This window comes from Triticum aestivum, chromosome 7D, assembly GCF_018294505.1.
Source record: "Triticum aestivum cultivar Chinese Spring chromosome 7D, IWGSC CS RefSeq v2.1, whole genome shotgun sequence".
In the NCBI taxonomy this organism is placed as follows: domain Eukaryota; kingdom Viridiplantae; phylum Streptophyta; class Magnoliopsida; order Poales; family Poaceae; genus Triticum; species Triticum aestivum.
Genome location: NC_057814.1, coordinates 314,363,868 through 314,386,652, shown reverse-complemented (window position 1 = coordinate 314,386,652; position 22,785 = coordinate 314,363,868). Strand labels below are relative to the sequence as shown.

At 47.0% G+C, this 22,785-nt stretch overlaps 1 protein-coding gene across 1 annotated transcript in view; it reads left to right on the top strand.

Annotated features, from left to right (window-relative positions):
- LOC123167999 (uncharacterized) overlaps positions 1–21,623 on the top strand; it is a 23,537-nt gene extending 1,914 nt beyond the window's left edge. The window contains exons 2-5 of the mRNA XM_044585862.1: positions 5,562–5,599; positions 5,807–6,074; positions 20,642–20,922; positions 20,994–21,623. Of these exons, the coding sequence (XP_044441797.1) occupies positions 5,562–5,599; positions 5,807–6,074; positions 20,642–20,922; positions 20,994–21,426 (1,020 nt within the window). The 3' untranslated portion in view covers positions 21,427–21,623. The remainder of the gene's footprint in view (positions 1–5,561; positions 5,600–5,806; positions 6,075–20,641; positions 20,923–20,993) is intronic.
- The last annotated feature ends 1,162 nt before the right edge of the window (positions 21,624–22,785 follow it).

Below are 22,785 nucleotides of genomic sequence, written 5' to 3'. Positions count from 1 at the left end.
CCACACACACACACGAACGTTGGCAAGATGAGGAAGCCTGCTAGGCATCCTCAATGGGCTAATGCCCCGAGATACTTAGACTACCGGCAGAGCGAAACCAAATGTCTCGAATTTGTGGGCAGTCGAAGAAAAGGTGACTGGGCGTTTCACAGGTGCAGTGAAAGAATCTACTATTGACCTAACCCTAATTACTGAAACGTAGATAAAAGTGAACGACAACATTCTTCTCTGCTTTATTGAGAGGGGTCGGCCCCTTTATATAATAAACAAGACTTGACCAACAAGCCAATACATCTATTCAAACTCTAACACAATCTCTAAACTAATTGGACTCTTTCCTAACAAAGATGCTTAATCAACTAGGATTCTAATCAAGGGATAAGACTCCATGTTTGATGGGCTGATCCACATAACATCTCTCCCTTGAAAAACAGCTTGCGGACAAGCTGTATGTTGTCAATTGCCTCCCAGGGGCCCTTGGGTGCTAGCATATGTGGAGCTATCTTGGTCATAGTCATCAACCTTGATGAAGAAGAGCCACGCACATTGGTGACCCCGAACATAAATCTCGTCGCAGTTGAAGCAAATGCCTTGGAGATGACGTCCTGCTAACTCGGCTAGAGTGAGGTGCCGAACCTGCCGTGGTGGGGTTCGCTTTGGAGTGGATGATGGCAGAACATGTGCTAGTGGCGCTGGCGGGGAAGGTATTTTAGCTACGTTGACCGCAAGAAGATCAGAGGGTAACAAGGGGCCTATTGGACTAGAAGGTTGGTGTGGTGACGTTATTTGTGGGAAATGCTGCTGCTCATAGGCCTTGGAGAAGGAGTTGGCAGTTTGGAGGTCACATGGCTGCTGAAGCTCGACGTTAACACGAAGACCATCGGGCAGCCCTAGCCCTGCTATGTATAGAAACAATTGTTGGGATGGTGTTAACGACTCATTGTTGTGGCACATGAGTGCTAGAAACCTGCTGGTGTAGTCGGCAATCGAGGAAGTGAACAACAGGCGTGCCAATTCGCCCAAAGGATTGGCGCGGAGTGACGGCTAAAATTGAACATGGCAAGCTTCCTTGAACTGCCCCCATGTTGGCATGCCGAAATCGCGCTCGAGCTTTAAGTACTAGAAGTGAGCATCATTGGTGAGGTGGTACGTTGCAGTGCAGACCTTGTCAGCGCACGGAGGAAAAGCTGCTCGCATCTATGGAGCCAACCAAGAGGATCGACCGAACCATCGTAAGTTGGGAAGTCGAGCTTGTGCAAGCGAGGCACGCCTGAACCAAAAACTGAGCTGAGGTGATTGTTAGGTGGGGGTTGGGGGGTTGGGAGGGAGGTGATGGGCGGGGTGGATCCATAGATTGGTTGTGTAGGGGCGCGGCCATAGCGGCGTATAAAATTGGTTGCCAGGTGGAGACATGGAGGCGGCGACGAAAATCTGTTCCTGCTGCTAATGGTAGGGTTGTTGATGCGGATGGTAGGTTGCTGCTGCTAATGGTAGGGCTACTGCTGGTAGTGGATGGCAAAATTGGGGTGGGATTTGGGCTGTAGGGTGAGGGTAGGTGGTTGTGGCGAGCAAGGACATGGCTGGAGGTGGAAAAGGGTACTGGCGGCTGATGGTGGTTGGCAGCGAAAGTAAGGGGATGGTGGGGGTGGGCAAACTGCTCGACGGGTGGAGGTCCGGTGGCGGCGGTGACAGTGGTGATCCCCCCGCTAGAAACGGTACACCAGAGTCACCAGCCCGGCGAGGAGCACCTGGTCCTCCGCTTGTTGGCGTGCAAAGGCCTCCAATTGCTTTGTGATGATCTTCATCTGCTCCATAGTCTCGATCTTTGTCCACCATCGTAGATGGATTTCATACCAAATTGGAAGAATTTACTGCTGACCTAACCCTAATTATTGAGAAGTAGATAAAAGTAAATGACAATATTCTTCTCTGCTTTATTGAGAGAGGTCGGCCCCTTTATATAATAGAAAAGACTTGACCAACAAGTCGATAAATCTATCCAAACTCTAATACAATCTCTAAACTCACTAGACTCTTTCCTAACAAGGATGCTTAACCAACTAGTACACTAATTATGATGTAAAAAAAATTAGTACTCTAATTAAGGGACAAGACTCCGCATTTGATGAGCTGGTCCACATAACATGCCGGAGCAGAAAGGACATTCGGGGTGGTCGAGGCAGCCAATGCGGTGAAGGAGAGCCCGAGTTCTTGTCTTGCGGCAGTGGAGGATCCACAAGAAGGCCTTGACCTTCAAAGGCATGGAATTCTCCCTGTTGAGATCGTGGAGGGGCAGTCCACATCTTGAAGTTCGATTCATTTTCTAGACTAATAGTGCATATTTTACACTGAAATTGAACACTTTGCCATCGCCCAAGCAAGCTTGCGCACGTCTGGACCGCTTCCCAAAGAGAGTGCATTCGTGAATAGGCCGAACTCAGCTTTTGCTCTCAAGCTTTTCCGGCCACATGCTGGTATCTCAATGGTGTTGAGGCGGAGGGGGTTAGGGATGCAAGCACCCTGGTTTGGATTAAAGGAGTACATTGCGATGAGTGCAGCTGCGTGGGGGCCTAGCGAGGTGTAGTTATCGTACCAGATAGAGGTGCTCAATCTGTCTCGCACAAACACCGCAATGATGGATCGGTATAGCGGGATTAGCGTGGCAAAACATTTCGAGGAGGGGGACGCCAGGCAGATGAGTAACCAAAGTACCTTCTCCGGACCCATGTCGTCTATGGACTTTGCACCCTGGTGAAGGGCCATGAATAGGCCGAAGGAGAAGCCCCCAAACATTTTGCTTGTCGTTCCAAAACATAGGGTGGCAGGGGACGATCCATTTGCTAATGATCCCTTTGCGGAAAGGGACTGCCATCGGTCGGCATGGAGAACATCATGGTTGTAGTAAGAATGAGCCCGCCCTCAAGCGAGGCTAGGCGCGTACGCCAGCTGGGAGTGCGTCTCTCAATCTTGAATGCTAGAAGCCAAGGGTGCAGGCAGGCTATTTCGGGTCAGAAAGTGGGAGCCCAAGGTACGTCCATGAGCAGTTGCAAGATCAGCCGCACGCTCCAGCAACACCGACACCGACAGGGACGAAAGTGCTCTTGTAGTAATTGATCTCCAAACCAATAGCATCGATAAAATTTTCAAGATCAACCTTAGCTTCAAGATCTGTTCCATATCCGCCTTCACTAGAATGAGTGTCGTCCGCATATTGAGTCACAGGGAAGGAAGGTTGTCCACAAGAGGGTGTCGTAGCCTTTACGGGGATGTATCCCACGCGATCTCCTGAGAGGGGATCAATGATGATCAGTGGTTAGGGGACAACAGATCCCCTTGCCGAAGGCCATTCTTGCATTCGATCCATCTTCCAAGGACACCATCCAGGAGCACCACCATCTTCCCAGTGGCAAGGATAGAGTGAATCTACCCGCACCATCTATCCCTGAAACCGCGTGCTCGGTGGACGCCATCCAACGCAGACCAGCTGACAGAATCAAACACCTTCTTGAAGTCCAATTTAAGAGCAATTGTGGGGGCGATGCGCAAAGTGACAACTTTGGTCAAGATCCATGGCATAGAGAGAGTTGCCAGTGATACACCTCACATTGATGAAACCTGTTTGCTTGAAAGGAACCAGGAGCTCAATGAAATGCTAGAGACGACACACCAAGATCCTAGTTACAACTTTCATGACGCAGATGGCGGTCCAATAATAGGCTAGGTGTTTAGTCATCTCGTCCTAATTGTGCCGGTTGTGGCAACTTTTACCTTTTTAAAACTTTTTTAGCTCAGACCGAGCTTGTACTAGACCGCAGAACCTTTCGGATACTTGGCTTAATAATAGGGCTGCATGCATCATTCTGATGCAGTGACCGGGGGGTGATCCTCCTTTTCTAAAAAAAATGGCGCAGTTCTAGAGCGAGATAGGTCTGAAGCTGTCCTCCAGGAGCACCGACACAGCTTTCGGCAGAAGTGCAATGCAAACTTGGTTGATACCTGCAAGATGTGCACGTCCATGGTAGAATTCCTCAAGGAAGTTCAATTGATCATCTTTCACCAGGTCCCAGAAGAGCTTGAAGAAGCATGGACCAAAGCCGCTCGGGCTTGGGTTGTTGTCTGAGCGCATCCGGAAGACTGTGGACCTGAGCTCCTCCATGCCGAAAGGGCACTTAAGCTCAGGCAGCCCAAGGACACGTGGCAACACTAACTACAGAGGAACCACCCATGAAGATGAGGTAGTCGTACCCAACAACTTTGAGAAGAAACCACTGATGGCGCCTTCTTTGACAACATGATTAAAGTAGGGGACGCCCTGGTCTGGATAACCTGAATCTTGTTACGTCAGAGAAGGGCAGTGGTATTTGCATGAAAAAAGACGGTATGTTTTCACCCAACTTGAACAGTTTGAAGATGTAGAACTGCCGCCAGTATGCATCCAACCTCTTGAGTTCAATGGAGAGCCGTTTTTTAACATCGTGGAGTGACTCTGGGGTGGTGAGCAAGTGAAATTTCTCCACCAGATCAATCACCTCAATGAAAGCCCGACAGTTTGGCGCCAATTCTGGTGGCTGGTAAAGTGCGCAGGACCATCGTTTAGACTCATCCCGGGCCCACTTGAGTGTATGTGACAGACGGCGGGCATGGAAGCTTCCGTGACGCGGTTTTGTTTCCTGGCCCAAACCGCTTGGATCAACAAGTGGTATTCCTTGGACGCAGCCCACCTTCGTTCAAAACAAAAAACCTGGCCGGCCGGCGTGCACGAGACCGCTTCAATCACCAAAGGAACAAGATCGTCGGTGGCGCGCGCCGCCGACTGCAGAGTTGAGTTGAAGAGAAGCCAAACCGCTTGGATCAACAAGTGGTATTCCTTGGACGCGCCCACCATCGTTCAAAACAAAAAACCTAGCTGGCCGGCGTGCGCGAGACCGCTTCAATCACCAAAGGAACATTATCGAGTTGAAGAGAATGTGACTCCAAGGCAGGTTGATATATATGCAGCCGAGGCACACAAAGGTGGGGTCATCTCGACAGTTGGACCAAGTGTACCGCCTGTCGCGAGTGGTAGCTCATGGAGGGTGAGGCTGTCGACCACAAGGTTGAAGGCGGCCGCCGCGGCATAGTCGCGCCGGGGCGAGTTCTTGTTGTAGAGGAACCATGTTGAAAGCCTCCACGAAGATCCATGGAAGGGTGCACATGCTTGCAACCACAGGCAGCTCTGCCACTAAATCCGAGCGAAGCTTAGGAGTGGAAGGGGTATAGATGTTCGTCACGACGGAGGCGGCGTCCGTAGCAAACTCGGAGAAGGATGTGATCGTGTAGGCAAGCACCTCGTCACGGACAAACTCGAAGAAAGCACAAATACTATTGCGTTTTCACTAATATCGTGCATGTACCATGTATTTATTATGCCGTCCTTGTGAACAATGATGAGATGAAATGGAAATAAGGTCTGTTCGTATATCATGTATACAGTCCGATATCATGTATTGAATAATAGTCTGCAAGTCTTTATTAGCTTTTGCTGATCTCTGATATAGGCTGTGTACTTTTATTTGTTGCAGGTTGATTTGGTTTCTACTGTACACATTGCTGACAAAGAGTATGTTCTATGGGCCCCTTTTCATGTTTAAACATTAGATTCTGCTGGCATTAACAGCTCTATGAATCGACAAACATGTCTATCAGACTATCACTAACATCGTTTCCTCGTCACAAGATCCTTGCACTTATTGTCTGTTGGCACATTCTATAATTGATAGAAGTTGCCAACTAAGTGAACTATCTAAGACATATTATTTCTGTTCAGATATTTCGATAAACTCCAACAAGCACTTGAAGACTATGATTGTGTTCTGTATGAAATGGTGATAAGTCGGGATAATTTAAATAACCAGCAGGACCCAACGTTTGCGAAGAAGATGAGATCTTCGCGCAAAGGTTTCAGTATTCTTGGTTTCATACAGAAACAAATGGCTCGTATCCTTTCATTGGATTACCAGCTAGATTGCCTTGATTATGGCGATGAGAAATGGCAACATGCTGACCTTGACTATGAGACATTCAAGCTGCTTCAGGTAATAAATTTAGTTACACTAGCACAGTGGCCCGCACACATGCGCTGGCAACACCTTGATCATGAAACATTGACTTTCATTATCATGATTCAGATAGTCATATTGAATATGTGAGACATATGTATTTAGTAGATCATAATAGTCCTGCCAGTAAGTTCGACTAAAAACACTTTTTTCACTCTCTCGAAAATGCAAAAGCCTTTGCATTTCACTGCATTGATAGAGAGAAGAATCATTACAAGCCCTATGAAGGACACACCCACGGTACAAAAGCCCTAAGAAGGGTACACCCAAAGTACAACAAGATGCCCCTAGACGCTAGTCGTGCACCCCTCTGGAATCATAGCTGCAAGCTCTCACGTGCCTGCCAAAGTCCACGGCCTAGCCTCCCACTTAATTGTGTCGAAGAGGCGGTCCAAACTGAGCCACGCTTTGTCGAAGATGATGCTCCATAATGCACGAAGCCACAAGCTGGATGATAGAGGAGGAGCCCATGCGAGCCGAGGTTGGAGCCAACTAAAAACACTACAACTTGATTTATCTTGAGAATATATAAAACTAATAATGGAGCAACAAACTAATTTTATTATATTGGGTAAATGAGAAGTCAAAGGTACATAAAGCGTTTATTATATTGGCAAAACAAATAAATCAAACAACACATATGTTTTCAACTTAAAATCTAAAGCAGGATGCATGTAATCTGTTCAACCAAAATCTTATATGTATTCCTCCATGCATCATCTAGCGAGTAAGCTGCACATCAGCATAAATATGAATTATCTTAGCCATAGTATCAATTTTGCTTGCTCTTTGTTGCTAGAAAGCATATGCTTTGCCTGTTCTACATCAACACAACTAAGTGCATCCTTTCATCCTACATACTGTCATATTTTCCATTATACTGCACTGAGCCATATTATGATGATAATCCAAACATCAGTACATTGTTTTTCTGGATAGTTAAAGAGAAATATTTAAATACCAGAAGATCTTGGTCGTGAATTGATGAATTGACTAATTCTTTTTAATATTGTTCATACAATTGCCAAACGACGGAATTTCACCATTTTAGCAATGGTGGAACAAAAGAACCAATGCCTCTTGGGTTCATAAAGCATCAATGTGTTGAGCACATAAGGGCGCTCTTTCCAATTCAAATGTATTGGGACTTTCTCTCAATTCCTGAACTGCATATGTGAGATTAGACAATTATCTCAACTTCAAGTGTTCATTATGTTGACAAATTCGGTAAAGGGGTTATCTATTCATATATTCCCACATTTCTAATCCGTTGAATAAACATTAAGCCATCTTCATCTCCAAGTCACTCCATATATAACCTACGAACAAAAAATGCAGTAACATAATATATGTTCCCACTGTGTGTACACTCCGGGCCTAGTTTACCAAGAGGATTGAAAATTTTGAATCGATTTTCGACTAGAACTGGTCGATCTTTTCCCACTTGTAACGAAGAGGTAGAGCTCATGTTAGTTGCTCAAGGAAGTAGTTCAATTATATATTTTACTCAATTATGTAATATCACGATGATACACTCAAGAACATCACCTGTCCGTGCTTCTGCGCTGCTAGTAGTGAGGCATAATAAATAAATATTATTGCACACATGTATTAATGGAAGACACTGTGGGAGTTAGAAATAAGTGGAAAACTTAGGGTCATGAGTTCTGTTTGTTATTATCAAAGGGGTTATCTATTCATAAATTTCCACATTTCTAATCTGTTGAATCAACATTAAGGCGTCTTCATCTCCAAGTCACTCCATACAAAACCTACAAGCAGAAAATGCAGTAACATATCATTAAAGTTTCACACCTTCCAACGGAGCAATCTAGGCTTAGTAGTGAGTAATTTTGGGTGACCAAGATTTAAAGAAGGCAACTGAGCATTAGCAAAAGTGTTATTAAGAACATGTACATTTGCTACTGCAGAAATTACTCGTTTGTGCATCTTCACCCTTGCTAACTGTAGGTATGGTAGCTAACTTTGGATTAGATTACCATTGGTTATGTCTCTTATGTCCGATAGTGAATAGTGATTTTCTGTCATAATTAAATAACACAGTGACCTTTCTTGCACCATACCAGTGCTTACAGTTTTAGACCTATCTAGCCATCCATAATCATGTTAGCAATCTTCACTTCGTGCGTCATGCCTATTCTTAATAATGTGCATGGTTGTAGGTCACTTCCTTGCCTGCCATGTTTTGATGTTGCATAACCCTTTTATTATTGGATTAAATTTTAGTTAAAGCTTCAATTTGGAAAGTCAAATGATCCTTATATTACTGAACATATTTTAAGAACTAACTCACGTTGGTGGTGTTACTACAAAGTTGAGAACTACTATAATATTGCTCTCTTTGTCCAGAAATATAAAATAAATTCACTGTTTGAGTTCAAGCTGTAACTGCAACTTTTTTGTGCTCCGATCCATATTAATTGTCGCTGATTTAGTATGGATTGTAGGGAGTAACATCTTTAATACTCCCTCCGTCCCACAATATAAGATCGTTTTTCAAGCTAACATAGCTTGTGGGACGGAGGGAGTAGCTAAGAAATCAGAACCATATGGAAGTTTTTTTTAATACAAATTGAATACAAAATCAACTGTGTGTAACACAATCCACATACTAGTGGATTAATATTAGTCTAGGCTTGAATTTGGATAATCAAATACATATCATCAAGGTAATATATATTGTGATCCGTATTACATAATGCTCCGTTAGGATGTACGTATTGAGAGCCAACGAATTGCATTGGGTCCAATATAAAATTAGCCTTGTTTTGGAAATAGGCCACAATACCAAATCTATTGTTTGGTTGCGAATGAAACTGCTTGTTGGAATCCAACAAAGTAGGCAATGCCAATTTCATGTTCGGATGTTATGTTGATGAATTGACCTAGACACATCCATCCTTCCACCGCCACCCATGACCGGCTCCCTCTGCCTCATTCCTTCCCGCTGGTCCACCACCGTGTGGCATCCCCACTCCAGCCTGGCTGTTGGCGGCCTCTCACTCAGCCCGGTAACCTCCCGGAATACCACCAAATGGGTGGCGTCCACATGCATCAGATGTGCAAGACCAAGAGCGCTATGGCCACCACGGTGCCATCCATGGCCCGCTCCTTCGTGACCTGCCCCTCCTCACCTTTGCCGAGTTCGTCACCGCTAGCGCCGTCCTCCAACTCCTTCCTTGCGTGCTCCGCGGCCACCTGGCCGCCATCTTCTGCCGCACGCTGCGGCACGACCCGGTCGAGGTCTCACCGTGCTCGGCCACTGCCACCAAGCGCCTCTAAGGCACCACAGCTTCCCCCGGCGGCTCCCTCTATCCTTTCCTACGAGCTTGTCCCGAGCGTGGCTCTGCGGCGCCAACAACCCCTCCATCACGCCGCTCGCCTCCTAGCAAGCGCGGCTCCGCCTCGCCGCTGATCCCCGACTCCCTGGCGTTGCTCCACCAAGGGCACGGGATCTAGAGATGTAGGGGCAGTGGTTTCCAGCGGGAGAGGAGGAGCAATTGTGGTAATAGGAGCAAGGGTGTCCCGGTCTCTCCATTAGATGGTAGCTATTGATTTTGGTAGAGTCAGACTTTGATGATCGGGCTACAACGCGCTGTCAGATGGAAGCGTTCCTACTCCCTCTTAAGGGAGCCGCGTGGTATATATTGATCGAGGCAGAAAGCCTCTGCCGTGGCTTACAAGAATCACCGATCGCTAGGATACGGTAGTTACAGAGATAGATATGAGAGAGGGAGAGAGAGTTTGTTGAGATTACAATAGAAGTTTATCTCTAATTCTAACACCCTCCCTTAATCTCAACTATCTTCTATTAAGATTCTTCTTGAATTCTTCAAACAACTTGACTGGCAAGGCTTTAGTGAAACCATCTGCTACTTGATCTTTGGAAGGAATGAATCGTATGTCCAACTTTTTCTCTGCAACTCTTTCTCATACAAAATGAAAATCAATTTCTATGTGCTTGGTTCTACCATGAAAGACTGGATTCGCAGAGAGATATGTGGCTCCCAAATTGTCACACCACAGACAAGACACACGACGTTGCTTGATTCCCAATTCATTAAGCAATGATTCTAACCAAATGATTTCAGCAGTAGCATTGGCTAACGACTTGTATTCAGCTTAGTACTTGGCCTGGACACTGTGGCTTGCTTTCTAGCACTCCAAGAAATAAGATTAGAGCCAAAGAAAACTGCAAAACCTCCAATTGACTTCCTGTCATCACTGCATCCTGCCCAGTCAGCATCAGAGAAAGCACTAACAAGGGAAGAGTTAGAGCTTCTGAACTGAAGACCTAAGCTCACAGTATGCTTTATGTACCGTACAATTCTTTTAACAGTTGTCCAGTGTACAGTAGTAGGTGCACGAAGATACTGACAAACCTTGTTAACAACAAAGGATATATCTGGTCTTGTCAATGTCGGATACTGTAGGGCTCCTACTGCACTCCTGTATCTTGTGCTCTCTTCTTCCTTAAGTGGCTCTCCTTCAAAAGCTGAAAGTTTTTCTGAAGAAGAAAACGGTGTGGGTGAGGGCTTACAGTCCTTCATCCCCATACGAGCTAGAAGTTCAGTGGCATATTTCTCCTGGTTCAGTACTATGCCATCTTGAATCTTCTTAACCTCAATACCTAGGAAGAAGTGTAGATCGCCAAGATCCTTCAAAGCAAACTCTGAACTCAGATCATGCAAAAGAGCATCAGTAGCACTTTGTGAAGAGCTTGCAACTATGATATCATCAACATATATTGACACAAATATAGTTGTATTTGCTTTGTTATAAATGAAAAGTGATGTGTCAGCCTTGGATGCAACAAAACCAAGATGCCTTAACTGAGAACTCAACCTTGAATACCATGCCCTTGATGCTTGTTTCAAACCATAAAGCGCCTTGTCAAGCTTACACACATAATGAGGTGTTTTCTTACTTCCATACCCAGGTGGTTGTCTCATGTAAACCTCCTCTTCCAGAACACCATGCAAAAACGTGTTCTGAACATCTAGCTGTCTCAAGCTCCATCCCCTGGACACAACAATAGCTAGCACAAGCCTAATAGTTGCAGCTTTAACCACAGGACTAAAGGTGTCTTCATAGTCTAAACCATAACGTTGTTTAAAACCTTTTGCAACTAAACGTGCTTTGTACCTGTCAATTGTGCCATCTGCCCTTTTTTTGATTCTGTAGACCCACTTACAGTCAATGATATTTTTACCTCTTTTCTCAGGTACAAGATGCCAAGTCTTGTTCCTCATGAGAGCTGAGTACTCTTCATCCATTGCATTTTTCCACCTTAGATCCCCTAATGCATCTTCTAATTTTGCTGGTTCTCCTGTGATACACAACATGCCATATGTTATAGTGCCGTCAGTTCTGACCTTTGGGTTTCGTATGTTAGAGTTATAATATAGGTCATGTACCCCTTTGTATTTATCCCGTTGTATAAGGGGTTTCCTGCATATGTTCCACACCTGTACATGTATATATATCAGCCTATGGCCTCATGGGAATACAAGTTGCTTATTCCTAACATGGTATTAGAGCTAGGTCAATTTTTTGCACGCTGCAACTCGTGCTATTGATCCGTCCCGATCGAGCCCGGCTCGTCTTCCTCCCGCTCGAAGCCGCCGTCGCCGCGGCTGCTCCCGCTCGAAGCTCGCAACTGCTGACGCTGCTTCCTCCCGCTCGAAATCAGCCGCCGCCGAAGCTCCCTCCCGCTCCCGCAGCTGCTGACGCTGCCGAAGCTCCCTCCCGCCGAAGCTCCCTCCCGCTCGAAGTCAGCCGCCGCCGAAAGTTCCCTCCCGCTCCCGCAGCTGCTGACGCCGCCGAAGCTCCCTCCCGCTCGAAGTCAGCTGCCGTTGCCCCTGATTGCTCGGCCCGACTGCCTCGATTGATTTCTCTGCCCAGATCTGATCTCTGCTAAAAAAAAAGTCTGCTGCATCGGGCTATGTAGCTGTCCCTCGCTGTCCGGTGATCTTCGATGGTACTAACTACACCGAGTTCGCTGGCTTCATGCGCATTCACATGCGTGGCATTCGTCTCTGGGGTGTTCTTTCTGGCGAGGTCTGCTGTCCGCCACGTCCGGTTCCTCCAGTGGCCCCTACTCCGCCGACTCCACTGGTTCTTCCTACGGACGCTAATCAGGCCGCCAAGGATGCGGCTAAGCTTGCTGATGAGGCTGCTGATCGTGCCTATGATGAGAGGGTTTTGGCCTATGAGGAGGCTCTTCAGACGTATCATGGTGCTTTGTCTGTTTACACCCAGTGGCTTGATGATGATGCTCGTGCTGCAGCTGTTCTCACTGCTAGTGTTCTGCCTCAGTTTGCTTCTGAGTTTCTGGGTCTTCCTACTGTTTTTCAGATGTGGACCTGTCTTCGTCAGTGCTATGAGCCCTCTGGTGATGCCTTATACCTTTCTGTGGTTCGTCAGGAGCATGCTCTTCAGCAGGGTGACTCTACTGTTGATGACTTTTATGCACAGAGTTCTGCTATCTGGCGCCCAGCTTGATTCTCTCCGCTGTGCTGGTTGTCGTACTTGCCCCTGCTGCCAGGCTGTCCAGGCCAATTTGGAGTTTCATCGCGTCTACGAGTTCCTGTCTCGGCTCCGTAAGGAGTTTGAGCCCCGGCGTGCTCAGTTGTTTGCTCGTGGCCGTATTTCTCTCATGGAGGCGCTTTCGGAGATTCGTGCTGAGGAGACTCGCTTACGTGGTGCTGGTTTGCTGGAGGTTCCCTCTGTGCTCGCTACTCGGGCTTCTTCCACTCCACCTGCTGCACCGACTCATTCTCGCTCCAGTGCTCCGCCGCTCTTACCCACTCCTTCTGGCGGCTCAGGTCGCCCCCGTCCACATTGTGACTACTGCAACAATGATGGTCATATTGAGTCCCAGTGCTACACAAAGCGGAAACACCTGCGCAAGGCGCGATCACCATCCTCAGGGACTTCGTCATCTCCCTCGACAGCTTCAGCCATTGCTTTGACTGAGCAGGATATTCTGAGACTTAAGCGTCTGCTCGCGGCTTTAGGTTCTTCCTCGACGGGTACTGCTGGTTCTGTGACTGATGCTTCCCGCACTGAGCACCCGCTCTCTACACAGTCAGGTACATCCCCATGGGTTCTGGACTCTGGAGCTTCTTTTCATATGTCTTCTCATTCTTCCACTTTGTCCTCTCTTCGATCGCTGGATTCTCCTGTTCATGTCTTCACTGCTGATGGTACTCCACTTTCTGTTGCTAGTAGAGGCCATCTTTCCACTCCTTATTCTGTTCCTGATGTTGCTCATGTTCCTCGACTTACCATGAATCTGTTTTCTGCCGGTCAACTTACTGATTCTGGTTGTCATGTCATCCTTGACGTTGACTCTTGTTCTGTCCAGGATCGTCGCACGCACACTCTGGTTGGGGCTGGCCCTCGCCGCCGTGATTCTCAGGGTCTTTGGGAGTTGGACTGGCTTCATGTTCCTTCCGCTGCCATCACCATCGCCAGTCCCTCCGCTGCTGTCGCCTCTGTTACTGGTTCCTTCAAGCAGTGGCATCATCGACTTGGTCATCTGTGTGGTTCTCGGTTATCGTCTTCAGTTCGTCGAGGTCTTCTGGGTCTGTCTCAGGAGATGTCTCTTTAGAGTGTCAGGGTTGTCGTCTTGGCAAGCAGATTCAGTTACCATATTCACATAGTGAGTCAGTGTCTAAGCGTCCTTTCGATTTAGTCCATTCTGATGTATGGGGTCCGGCTCCTTTCGCTTCGAAAGGTGGTCATAAATACTATATTATTTTCATCGATGATTTTTCTCGTTACACATGGCTTTATTTCATGACTTCACGTAGTGAGGTGTTGTCTATTTATAAGCGTTTTGCTGCCATGGTTCATACTTAGTTCTCTTCACCCATTCGTGTTTTTCGTGCTGACTCCGCTGGCGAGTATATCTCTAAGATGTTGAGTGGTGTCCTTGCTGAGCAGGGTACTCTTGCCCAGTTCTCTTGTCCTGGTGCTCATGCTCAGAATGGCGTGTCTGAGCGCAAGCATCGTCACCTTCTTGAGACGGCTCGTGCTATGATGATCGCCGCCTCTCTTCCGCCTCATTTTTGGGCCGAGGCTATCTCCACTTCCGCCTATCTCATCAACCTTCAGCCGTCCGCTGCTTTGCAGGGTGGTGTTCCTTTTGAGCGTCTTTTTGGTCGTTCTCCCGATTATTCGATGCTTCGCTTGTTTGGTTGTGTTTGCTATGTTCTTCTTGCCCCTCGCGAACGCACCAAACTGACCGCTCAGTCTGTTGAGTGTGTCTTCTTAGGCTACAGTGATGAGCATAAGGGCTATCGTTGTTGGGATCCTCTCGGTCGTCGGATGCGTATCTCTCGAGACGTGACTTTTGATGAGTCTCGTCCTTTCTACCCACGCCCATCTTCCTCGTTGTTTTCAGTGGGGGATATCTCTTTCCTCACTTTTCCTGACTCACCTATCACCCCCGTCGCGCCTGTGCCTATTCGTTCCACTCCCTCTGCTTCTCCACCCCTCGTCGATTCGCCGCCACCATCTTCCCCGGTCTCCTCACCTAGCATGTCACCGGATCTACACCTTCATCTCCGGTGACTTCTTCGTCGCCACCCCCCGATTCTACCTTGGCGATTCCTCCTTCTCTTGTTCCATCTTTTCCTCAGCATTACACTCGTCGTTCACGACCTGTGGATGCTTCCTTGGATGAGTCGTCCTCTTCCTCTCAGCCTACTTATGGCTTGCGTTCTCGTCCTCGTCCGCCTATTGATCGCTTTGGATTTCCCACCGCTGGTGCTGCTGTTCTTGAGCCGACTTCTTACCGTCAGGCTGTTGTTCATCCTGAATGGCAGTTTGCGATGGCAGAGGAGATTGCTGCTCTTGAACGCACTGGTACCTAGGATCTTGTTTCTCTTCCTCCCGGAGTCCGTCCCATCACTTGTAAGTGGGTCTACAAGGTTAAGACTCGCTCCGATGGTTCTCTTGAGCGTCACAAAGCTCGTCTCGTGGCTCGTGGTTTTCAGCAGGAACATGGTCGTGATTATGACGAGACTTTTGCTCCTGTGGCCCATATGACCACTATTCGTACACTTCTTGCCGTTGCCTCTGCACGCCACTGGTCTATATCTCAGCTTGATGTTAAGAATGCTTTTCTTAATGGTGAGCTGCGTGAGGAGGTGTACATGCAGCCCCCACCTGGGTATTCTGTTCCTGATGGCATGGTGTGTCGTCTTCGTCGCTCTCTCTATGGCCTTAAGCAAGCCCCTCGCGCCTGGTTTAAGCGTTTTGCCTCTGTGGTCACTACTGCTGGTTTTTCAGCAAGTGCTCATGATCCAGCATTGTTTATTCACCTTTCTCCTCGTGGCCGGACTCTTCTTCTTCTCTATGTTGATGATATGGTCATCACTGGGGATGACCCCGAGTATATTGCCTTTGTAAAGGCTCGTCTTAGTGAGCAGTTTCTTATGTCTGATCTTGGACCTCTTCGCTACTTTCTTGGGATTGAAGTCTCTTCTACCTCTGATGGCAGGATCTTCTTGCTCGTGCTGCTCTTACTGACGAGCGCATTGTTGAGACTCCTATGGAGCTCAATGTTCACCTCCGTGCTACTGATGGTGATCCTCTCCCTGACCCGACGCGTTATCGTCATCTCGTTGGCAGTCTTGTCTATCTAGCTGTCACTCGTCCGGACATCTCTTATCCGGTTCATATTCTGAGTCAGTTTGTCTCTGCTCCCACATCGGTTCACTATAGTCATCTCCTTCGTGTTCTCCGATATCTTCGGGGCACGATCTCTCACCGTTTATTCTTTCCTAGCTCCAGTTCTTTACAGCTTCAGGCCTATGCGGATGCTACGTGGGCTAGTGATCCTTCTGATCGCCGTTCACTTTCTGCTTACTGTGTTTTTCTTGGCGGTTCTCTCATTGCCTGGAAGACGAAGAAACAGATTGCAGTTTCCCGTTCGAGTGCTGAGGCTGAGTTGCGAGCCATGGCTCTTTTGACGGCAGAGGTGACCTGGTTACAGTGGTTACTTCAGGATTTTGGTGTTTCTGTCACTACACCGACTCTGCTCTTATCTGACAGTACATGTGCTATTAGCATTGCGCGCGATCCTGTGAAGCATGAGCTCACCAAGCATATTGGTGTTGATGCTTTCTATGTGCGCGCTGCTGTGCAGGATCAGGTTATTGCTCTTCAGTATGTGCCTTCCGAGTTACAGTTGGCGGATTTCCTGACGAAGGCCCAAACTAGAGCACAACATGGCTTTTATCTCTCCAAACTCAGTGTTGTTCCTCCACCATGAGTTTGAGGGGGGGTGTAGAGTTATAATATAGGTCATGTACCCCTTTGTATTTATCCCGTTGTATAAGGGGTTTCCTGCATATGTTCCACACCTGTACATGTATATATATCGGCCTATGGCCTCATGGGAATACAAGTTGCTTATTCCTAACATCGTATACCTTTCTGGAGCCGAGTCGTGACACGTGAAACTGTAGTTGGTTGAGACTGATTTCGTCGTGTAACAGTCTGCGGCACAGGAGGTGATACAGCAGGGTTAGCTGTAGATGATCCTGGAGAAATCTCAGATTCGCTTTCCACTGCAAATCCCGATCCAGACCGTGTAGCCTGCGGTGTGGGCGATCCATCAGAAGCAGCAGCCGTAGAAGATCCCGCGCTGCCGGCCGTCACATGCGCGTGGGTCAGGGATCCCGAGGCTGACCCCGATCCTCCTGTCGCTGTCGACATCTCGGGCCCGCACGTGGGACGCGGTGCGGGATGCGGCGTCCCGTCTGGACGTGGTGACGCGTCGCCCTCCAACTGGCGTCGTGGGCTCCTGCCTGGCACGCGACCCGCGCGTATCTGCGCGCCCGATCCGAGGCGGCCTGGCGCACAGGAGTTCTAGGTGACGCCGGATCTGCCTCGTGCTTCGCGTCTGCTTCGTCTTCTTCTGGCACATGAAATACCGGATCGTTTTCTACAAAATTGTGATCATTTTCTGCACCGATTTCTGCACCGGTTTCTGCTGCATGGTCCTGCACATCAAAAGACACAGTCCTGCTAGTAGGATCATCAGTTGGGTCAGTACAATTATTGCCCCCATGATCACTGTTTTGGATATGTGGTGGGAGAAGAAGTATTTCTTGAGGAGTGCTCCGGCATTAGGATGAAGAGATTCAAAAGGATAGACGGACTCATCAAATACGACATCTCGAGAGATATAAACCCTGCCGGTGGAAACATCAAGGCATTTAACTCCTTTGTGAATTGGACTATATCCAAGGAATACACACTTCTTGGAACGAAATGCAAGCTTGCGTGCATTATATGGACGAAGGTTGGGCCAACAAGCACAACCGAATTCACGAAGTGATTTGTAGTCAGGAGTAATACCAAAGAGACGTGTGATGGGAGTCTCAAATTTGATGACTTTACTAGGAAGCAAATTAATAAGATATGTAGCAGTCAAGAATTCTTCATCCCAGAACTTTAGTGGCATGGATGCGTTTGCTAGTAGAGCTAACCCTACTTCAACAACATGGCGATGTTTCCTTTCGGCTGAGCCATTCTGTTGGTGTGCATGAGGACACGATACGTGATGTGAGATGCCAAGTTCTTGAAAAAAGAGATTGAGTTTCTTGTATTCACCTCCCCAGTCGGTTTGCATGGCAATGATTTTAGTGTTTAGTTTTCGCTCAACAAGATTCTGAAAATTCTTGAAAACTTGAAACACTTCAGATCGTTTCTTAAGGAGATAGATCCATGTAAATTTGCTATAGTCATCAATGAAGCTTACATAGTATGAGTGTCTACCAACAGAAGTAGGAGCTGGCCCCCAAACATCTGAAAATACAAGTTGCAAGGGTGCAGTGGAAATACTGAAGGAAATAGGATATGGCAACTGATGACTTTAGCTTGCTGGCATGGATCACGAACAGACTCAATACTAGACTCATGAGAGTGGGGAAGTTTATTCTTGCTAAGGACAAATTTAACAATAACTGATGAAGGATGACCTAATCTTCTATGCCACTTTGCTGAAGAACGCTTGACAGCAACAAAAGCCTGTTTATTTGATGATGTTGAAGAAGATATGAGTGGGTAGAGACCTCCCACGCACTTGCCCCTAAGAAGCACTCTCCTCGTGCCCAAGTCCTTTACCAAAAAGAAATAAGGATAGAATTCAATGAGAACACGATTATCAAGAGTAAACCTATGAACTGAAAGAAGATTCTTTGATGTTGTAGGGACATATAGAACTCTTTTTAGATGTAAATTTTTCATGGGGTTTTTGACAATTGAACTACCAACATGAGTGATTTCCATACCAGAACCGCTTGCAATATGCACTTGGTCATGTCCATGATACTTGTCTCTGACCGTTAGCTTGTCGAGCTCCCTTGTGATATGATTTGTAGCACCGGTATCTGCATACCAGTTTGTGTCGATGCCGTAGGAGTCGGTGACGACGTTTGCCTCCTTCTCCTCGTACTCATCATCCTCATAGCGATCCCAACACTCACGAGCGCCCCTGCGGTGATGCTTGAGGCAGATTTGGCACTCGGGATAGTCCCGGTGCACTGGTCGTTGCTGCTGTTGCTGTTGGGGACGACCACCTCGCCTGCTGCTGTTGCTTGGAGAAGAAGAGCGCGAGCGCCTCCCACGGCCGCGGCCTCTGTTGCCACGTGCGCGCCCACGGCCACGGGACTGGCCGCGCCCCCTGTACGCCAAGTTTGCGGAGGTGTTGAAGCCAGCGTCGGAGCCATCACCTAGCATCTCCATCCGCTGGTCAAAAGCGGCGATCTGAGCGAAGAGTTCGTCAACGGTGATGGAGGATTTGACGGCGCCAATGGCCGCCACGACCAGATCATAGTCCCGATCGAGACCGGCGAGGACATAGTCCACCATCTCTGGATCAGAGACAGGACGGCCTGCTGCAGCAAGTTCATCCCCCAGATTCTTCATCCGGGCGATGTATGAAGTACTCGACATGGAGCCCTTCTTGGTGGTGGTGATGGCGATTCTCAAATTCGTGATTCGAGATTGGGACTGCGAAGCAAACATGGTGGTAATAGCAGTCCAAAGATCAAAAGTGTTTTCTTTACTCACAACTTGGGCGAGGATCTCTTTTGACAGAGAATTCAGGAGATGGCTGAGGATTTGCTGGTCCTTTGACAACCATGGCGCATACAGAGGATTAGGCACCATGATCGTTGTTTTGTCCGTCTGCTGCTGCTCCACCATCTTCAGGGGCGCTGCATCGGATCCATCCAGGAGGCCGGTGACCTGCGCTCCTCGCAGGCCGGGCATCACCTGTGCCTTCCATAGGAGGAAGTTCCCCTTGGTAAGCTTCTCGGCAGGAGGGGCTCCGAGGTTGAGGGAGACAGGACCCGAGGAGGAAGACATAGCGATCTGTTTTGGTGATCGATGGGATGGCTTTTCTGGCGATCGATAGGTTTTTTGGCGATCGGTGGAGCTTCTGGCTAGATAGATGGAAAGAGGATGGCTCTGTATACCATGTCAGATGGAAGCGTTCCTACTCCCTCGTAAGGGAGCCGCGTGGTATATATTGATCGAGGGCAGAAAGCCTCTGCCGTGGCTTACAAGAATTACCGATCGCTAGGATACGGTAGTTACAGAGATAGATATGAGAACGAGAGGGAGAGAGAGTTTGTTGAGATTACAATAGAAGTTTATCTCTAATTCTAACACGCGCGATGACGTTGCGCCTTAGCAATCTCTAAGCCAACTCCGAGATGTTATTGGCCACGCCGGAGCATGATCAACCTGACCACAAAGGTCTAATTCCTGCAAGCAATGAGAACAAAGAAGAACCAAGATTTACAATCTGGATGTTGCGAATAAAAGATAAATGATGAATGATGAAAGTTGGGGTTTCATAAGCGGTCTTGGCCTGGTCCTTGGACACAAACGAAGTATGTGAAGTTGCAGCCATGGCTATTTTTTAGCTAAACAAAACCCGAGTCTAAACGACCCCCTAAGGGCTGCATTTATAGAGGGAGAGGGCAATTTCGCCAACCCTTGGGGGGGAGGGGGACCCACCTTATCTCGTATTCCTTCACTATTATGGCCAGAACAAACCAAAACCCAGAAGAGCTAAAACGGTATCGACGCTGGCAACAAGTCAACAGACCAGGACCGAAGTTTATTTGATCAACGCAGCTACTCTCAAAAGCACACAAAAAGAGACACCAGCTAAACCACAACAGCCTGTTTACTGGTGATCGTCATTAGCACCGCCATCTTGGACTTCATCATCCTCGGAAGTATATTTAGCATATAATAGTAGATTTTGTCTTTCCACTGTTTGCAGTTTTCCATGTAAAACTTCTCAAGAGGATAAGTTTCAAGGTGAAATTGTGTTATTACTGTTGGAGTTGATGGGTGTAGCTTCTTGATTTGCAGAATTTGCAGATTTCGTAGCAAACAGCTTCTTAAGCTCATTTGTGCACTGCTCTTTCTGTCGTGGCCTCCAAAAAATTGTGGACTAAATGTATTCTGCCTTTTATGGTTTTCAGACTGAAAGAGGTGAAAGCTTTCTCACATTTGCAGTGGACATGACCCTGAAATCAACTAAAGCCTTGGTACAACCAACTTCTCCAGATGGTCTTGATTTCTGGAGATCCAAGTTGCTATGGGCCTCGCGTGTTCTACCAATGCCACTTATTGGACTATTTGTTATCACCGGGCTTTGTTTGCCAGTGGATAAGCAAGATGGATATCCCGAGCTGGAAGCATTATCCAAACTAGATTTAGGAGCTGCTCTTAAGATTTTTCTGGCTAAGCAATTGACCTCTGAGTGAGTACATTCAAACCAGTAGTGCTAGTTATGGTTCTTTATTTACTAATTCTTCCTTTTCTCGTATGCAGTTTCAATGCTATGACTGCACCTGCTGAGGATAAGTCAGTTATAATTGGGGAAAGGAACAAAGTTGCAACTGAGAAGATAAAGGGTGCGGTAAACCGAGGGTACAAGAGAATAGCGGTTCTGTACGGAGGTGGGCATATGCCAGACCTTGGAAGACGTCTTCGAGAAGAGCTAAATATGGTCCCATCCAATGTGCAATGGGTCACAGCATGGTCAATAAGAAGCCGGGAGCTAGATAAAAAATCGCTTCCATTTTTGAAGACGATGGCTGAGGTTTCAGGGTGGCCTCTGAATAGATATGAAACACTTGCTTTGCTAATCTTTTCTTCAGTTCTTGCAGTGGATCTATGGTTTTGGGAGTTTCTCGTGGAAAGCAGTCTGAATTGGGCATCTTTGGCTGGTTCCTGGATTGATCAATTTAGTGCTCCATTTTGACAAAGAGTTTGTCTGAAAAAGGGGGGGAAATGAAGTTTAACAACACAGTAGTGTATAAGCGACGGTCCAAATAAAAAACAAAACCATTTACTGTTGCAGTTAGTTCCAGATATTAGTTGGAGTGCTGTCTATGCAAACTTGTAGATAACAATTTATTGAATCAACTTGGAATGAGATTAGTGAGAAAGTTGAAGCCAGTGGGTCTTAGGCTGTGGTTAGTTGGACTTTTGCAGCCATTTTTTTTTTGCTTTTCAATGCTATAAGCTAACCAAAGGGAGAAAATGAGAAGCAAAGAATGTAAAAGTTGTATCTTCTCCGTAGTGCAATTCTAGCAGTTGGTGCATCACTTCAGCATGGCGTTTTTAGCCGTCCCCTGAAAATTGCAATGTATTTACCCACCACTACCAATCCAAGTCATACCCGTTCATTCTATTTCTCTCCTAGTATCAGAGGAAACGAACGACACCACAGATACAAGAAACAATTCCTTATTTAACATTATCTTAAATTTTGTTTCCTTATTTAACGCTGAAAACCTTTTTCTTTCCTATCTAACAACAAGTCTAACATTTTATGCCCTTTATGATACTTTCATTCATTTTAAGTCTAAATGGTACTTGAAAAGACTCTTTTATCCCTCATATGATATATGTGTCTGCAGGGCAGTAGCATACGCACAACATAGGTGGGGCAATAGCGCACACACACGCATCGACAGTAGCAAACACGCAGCAGCAATACGCACACACACACTGTAGCACACACGCACGGCAGCCGGTACACGAATACCCGAACAAGTATTTCATTGATCCCATTGTAAGAGCACATAGCTAGCTAGCCCAGGTATTTAAATATGTATATGTCCGCGCGGCAGCCGGTACACGAATACCGGAACAAATATACATACATGACTATGTGTATTGTGTACATGCAGCAGAGACGTATGGGTATTCAGAAGAGTATGCATACACCGGCTAGAGCCATAAGCCACGTACATGCTACTGCCGTGTGCATGGCCTTCGATGCATGCATGTAATTGTATGTGGGCAATTTTGCCATGCACCACGTACAAAGCTAATGATAGACCATCTAGTGTATGCAGCATTTTTTTTTTGCGGGTGAATCTAGTGTATGCATCTACTATATCATGTATCTACATGTACATATATTCTTCCGTGGAGATCCTGCACTAAAAAACTCGGACATTCAAAATATATTACGTGAGCTCCATAAGAAAATCCAACAAATACGGCGATTTAGTGCCCGAGCCCAGATGCACCCGAAATCCTCGACGTCTGTTCATGGCTTGGGATCCGCAAAATTCGTCGGACGCATCTGACGCGGAGTGTGGAAAAATAG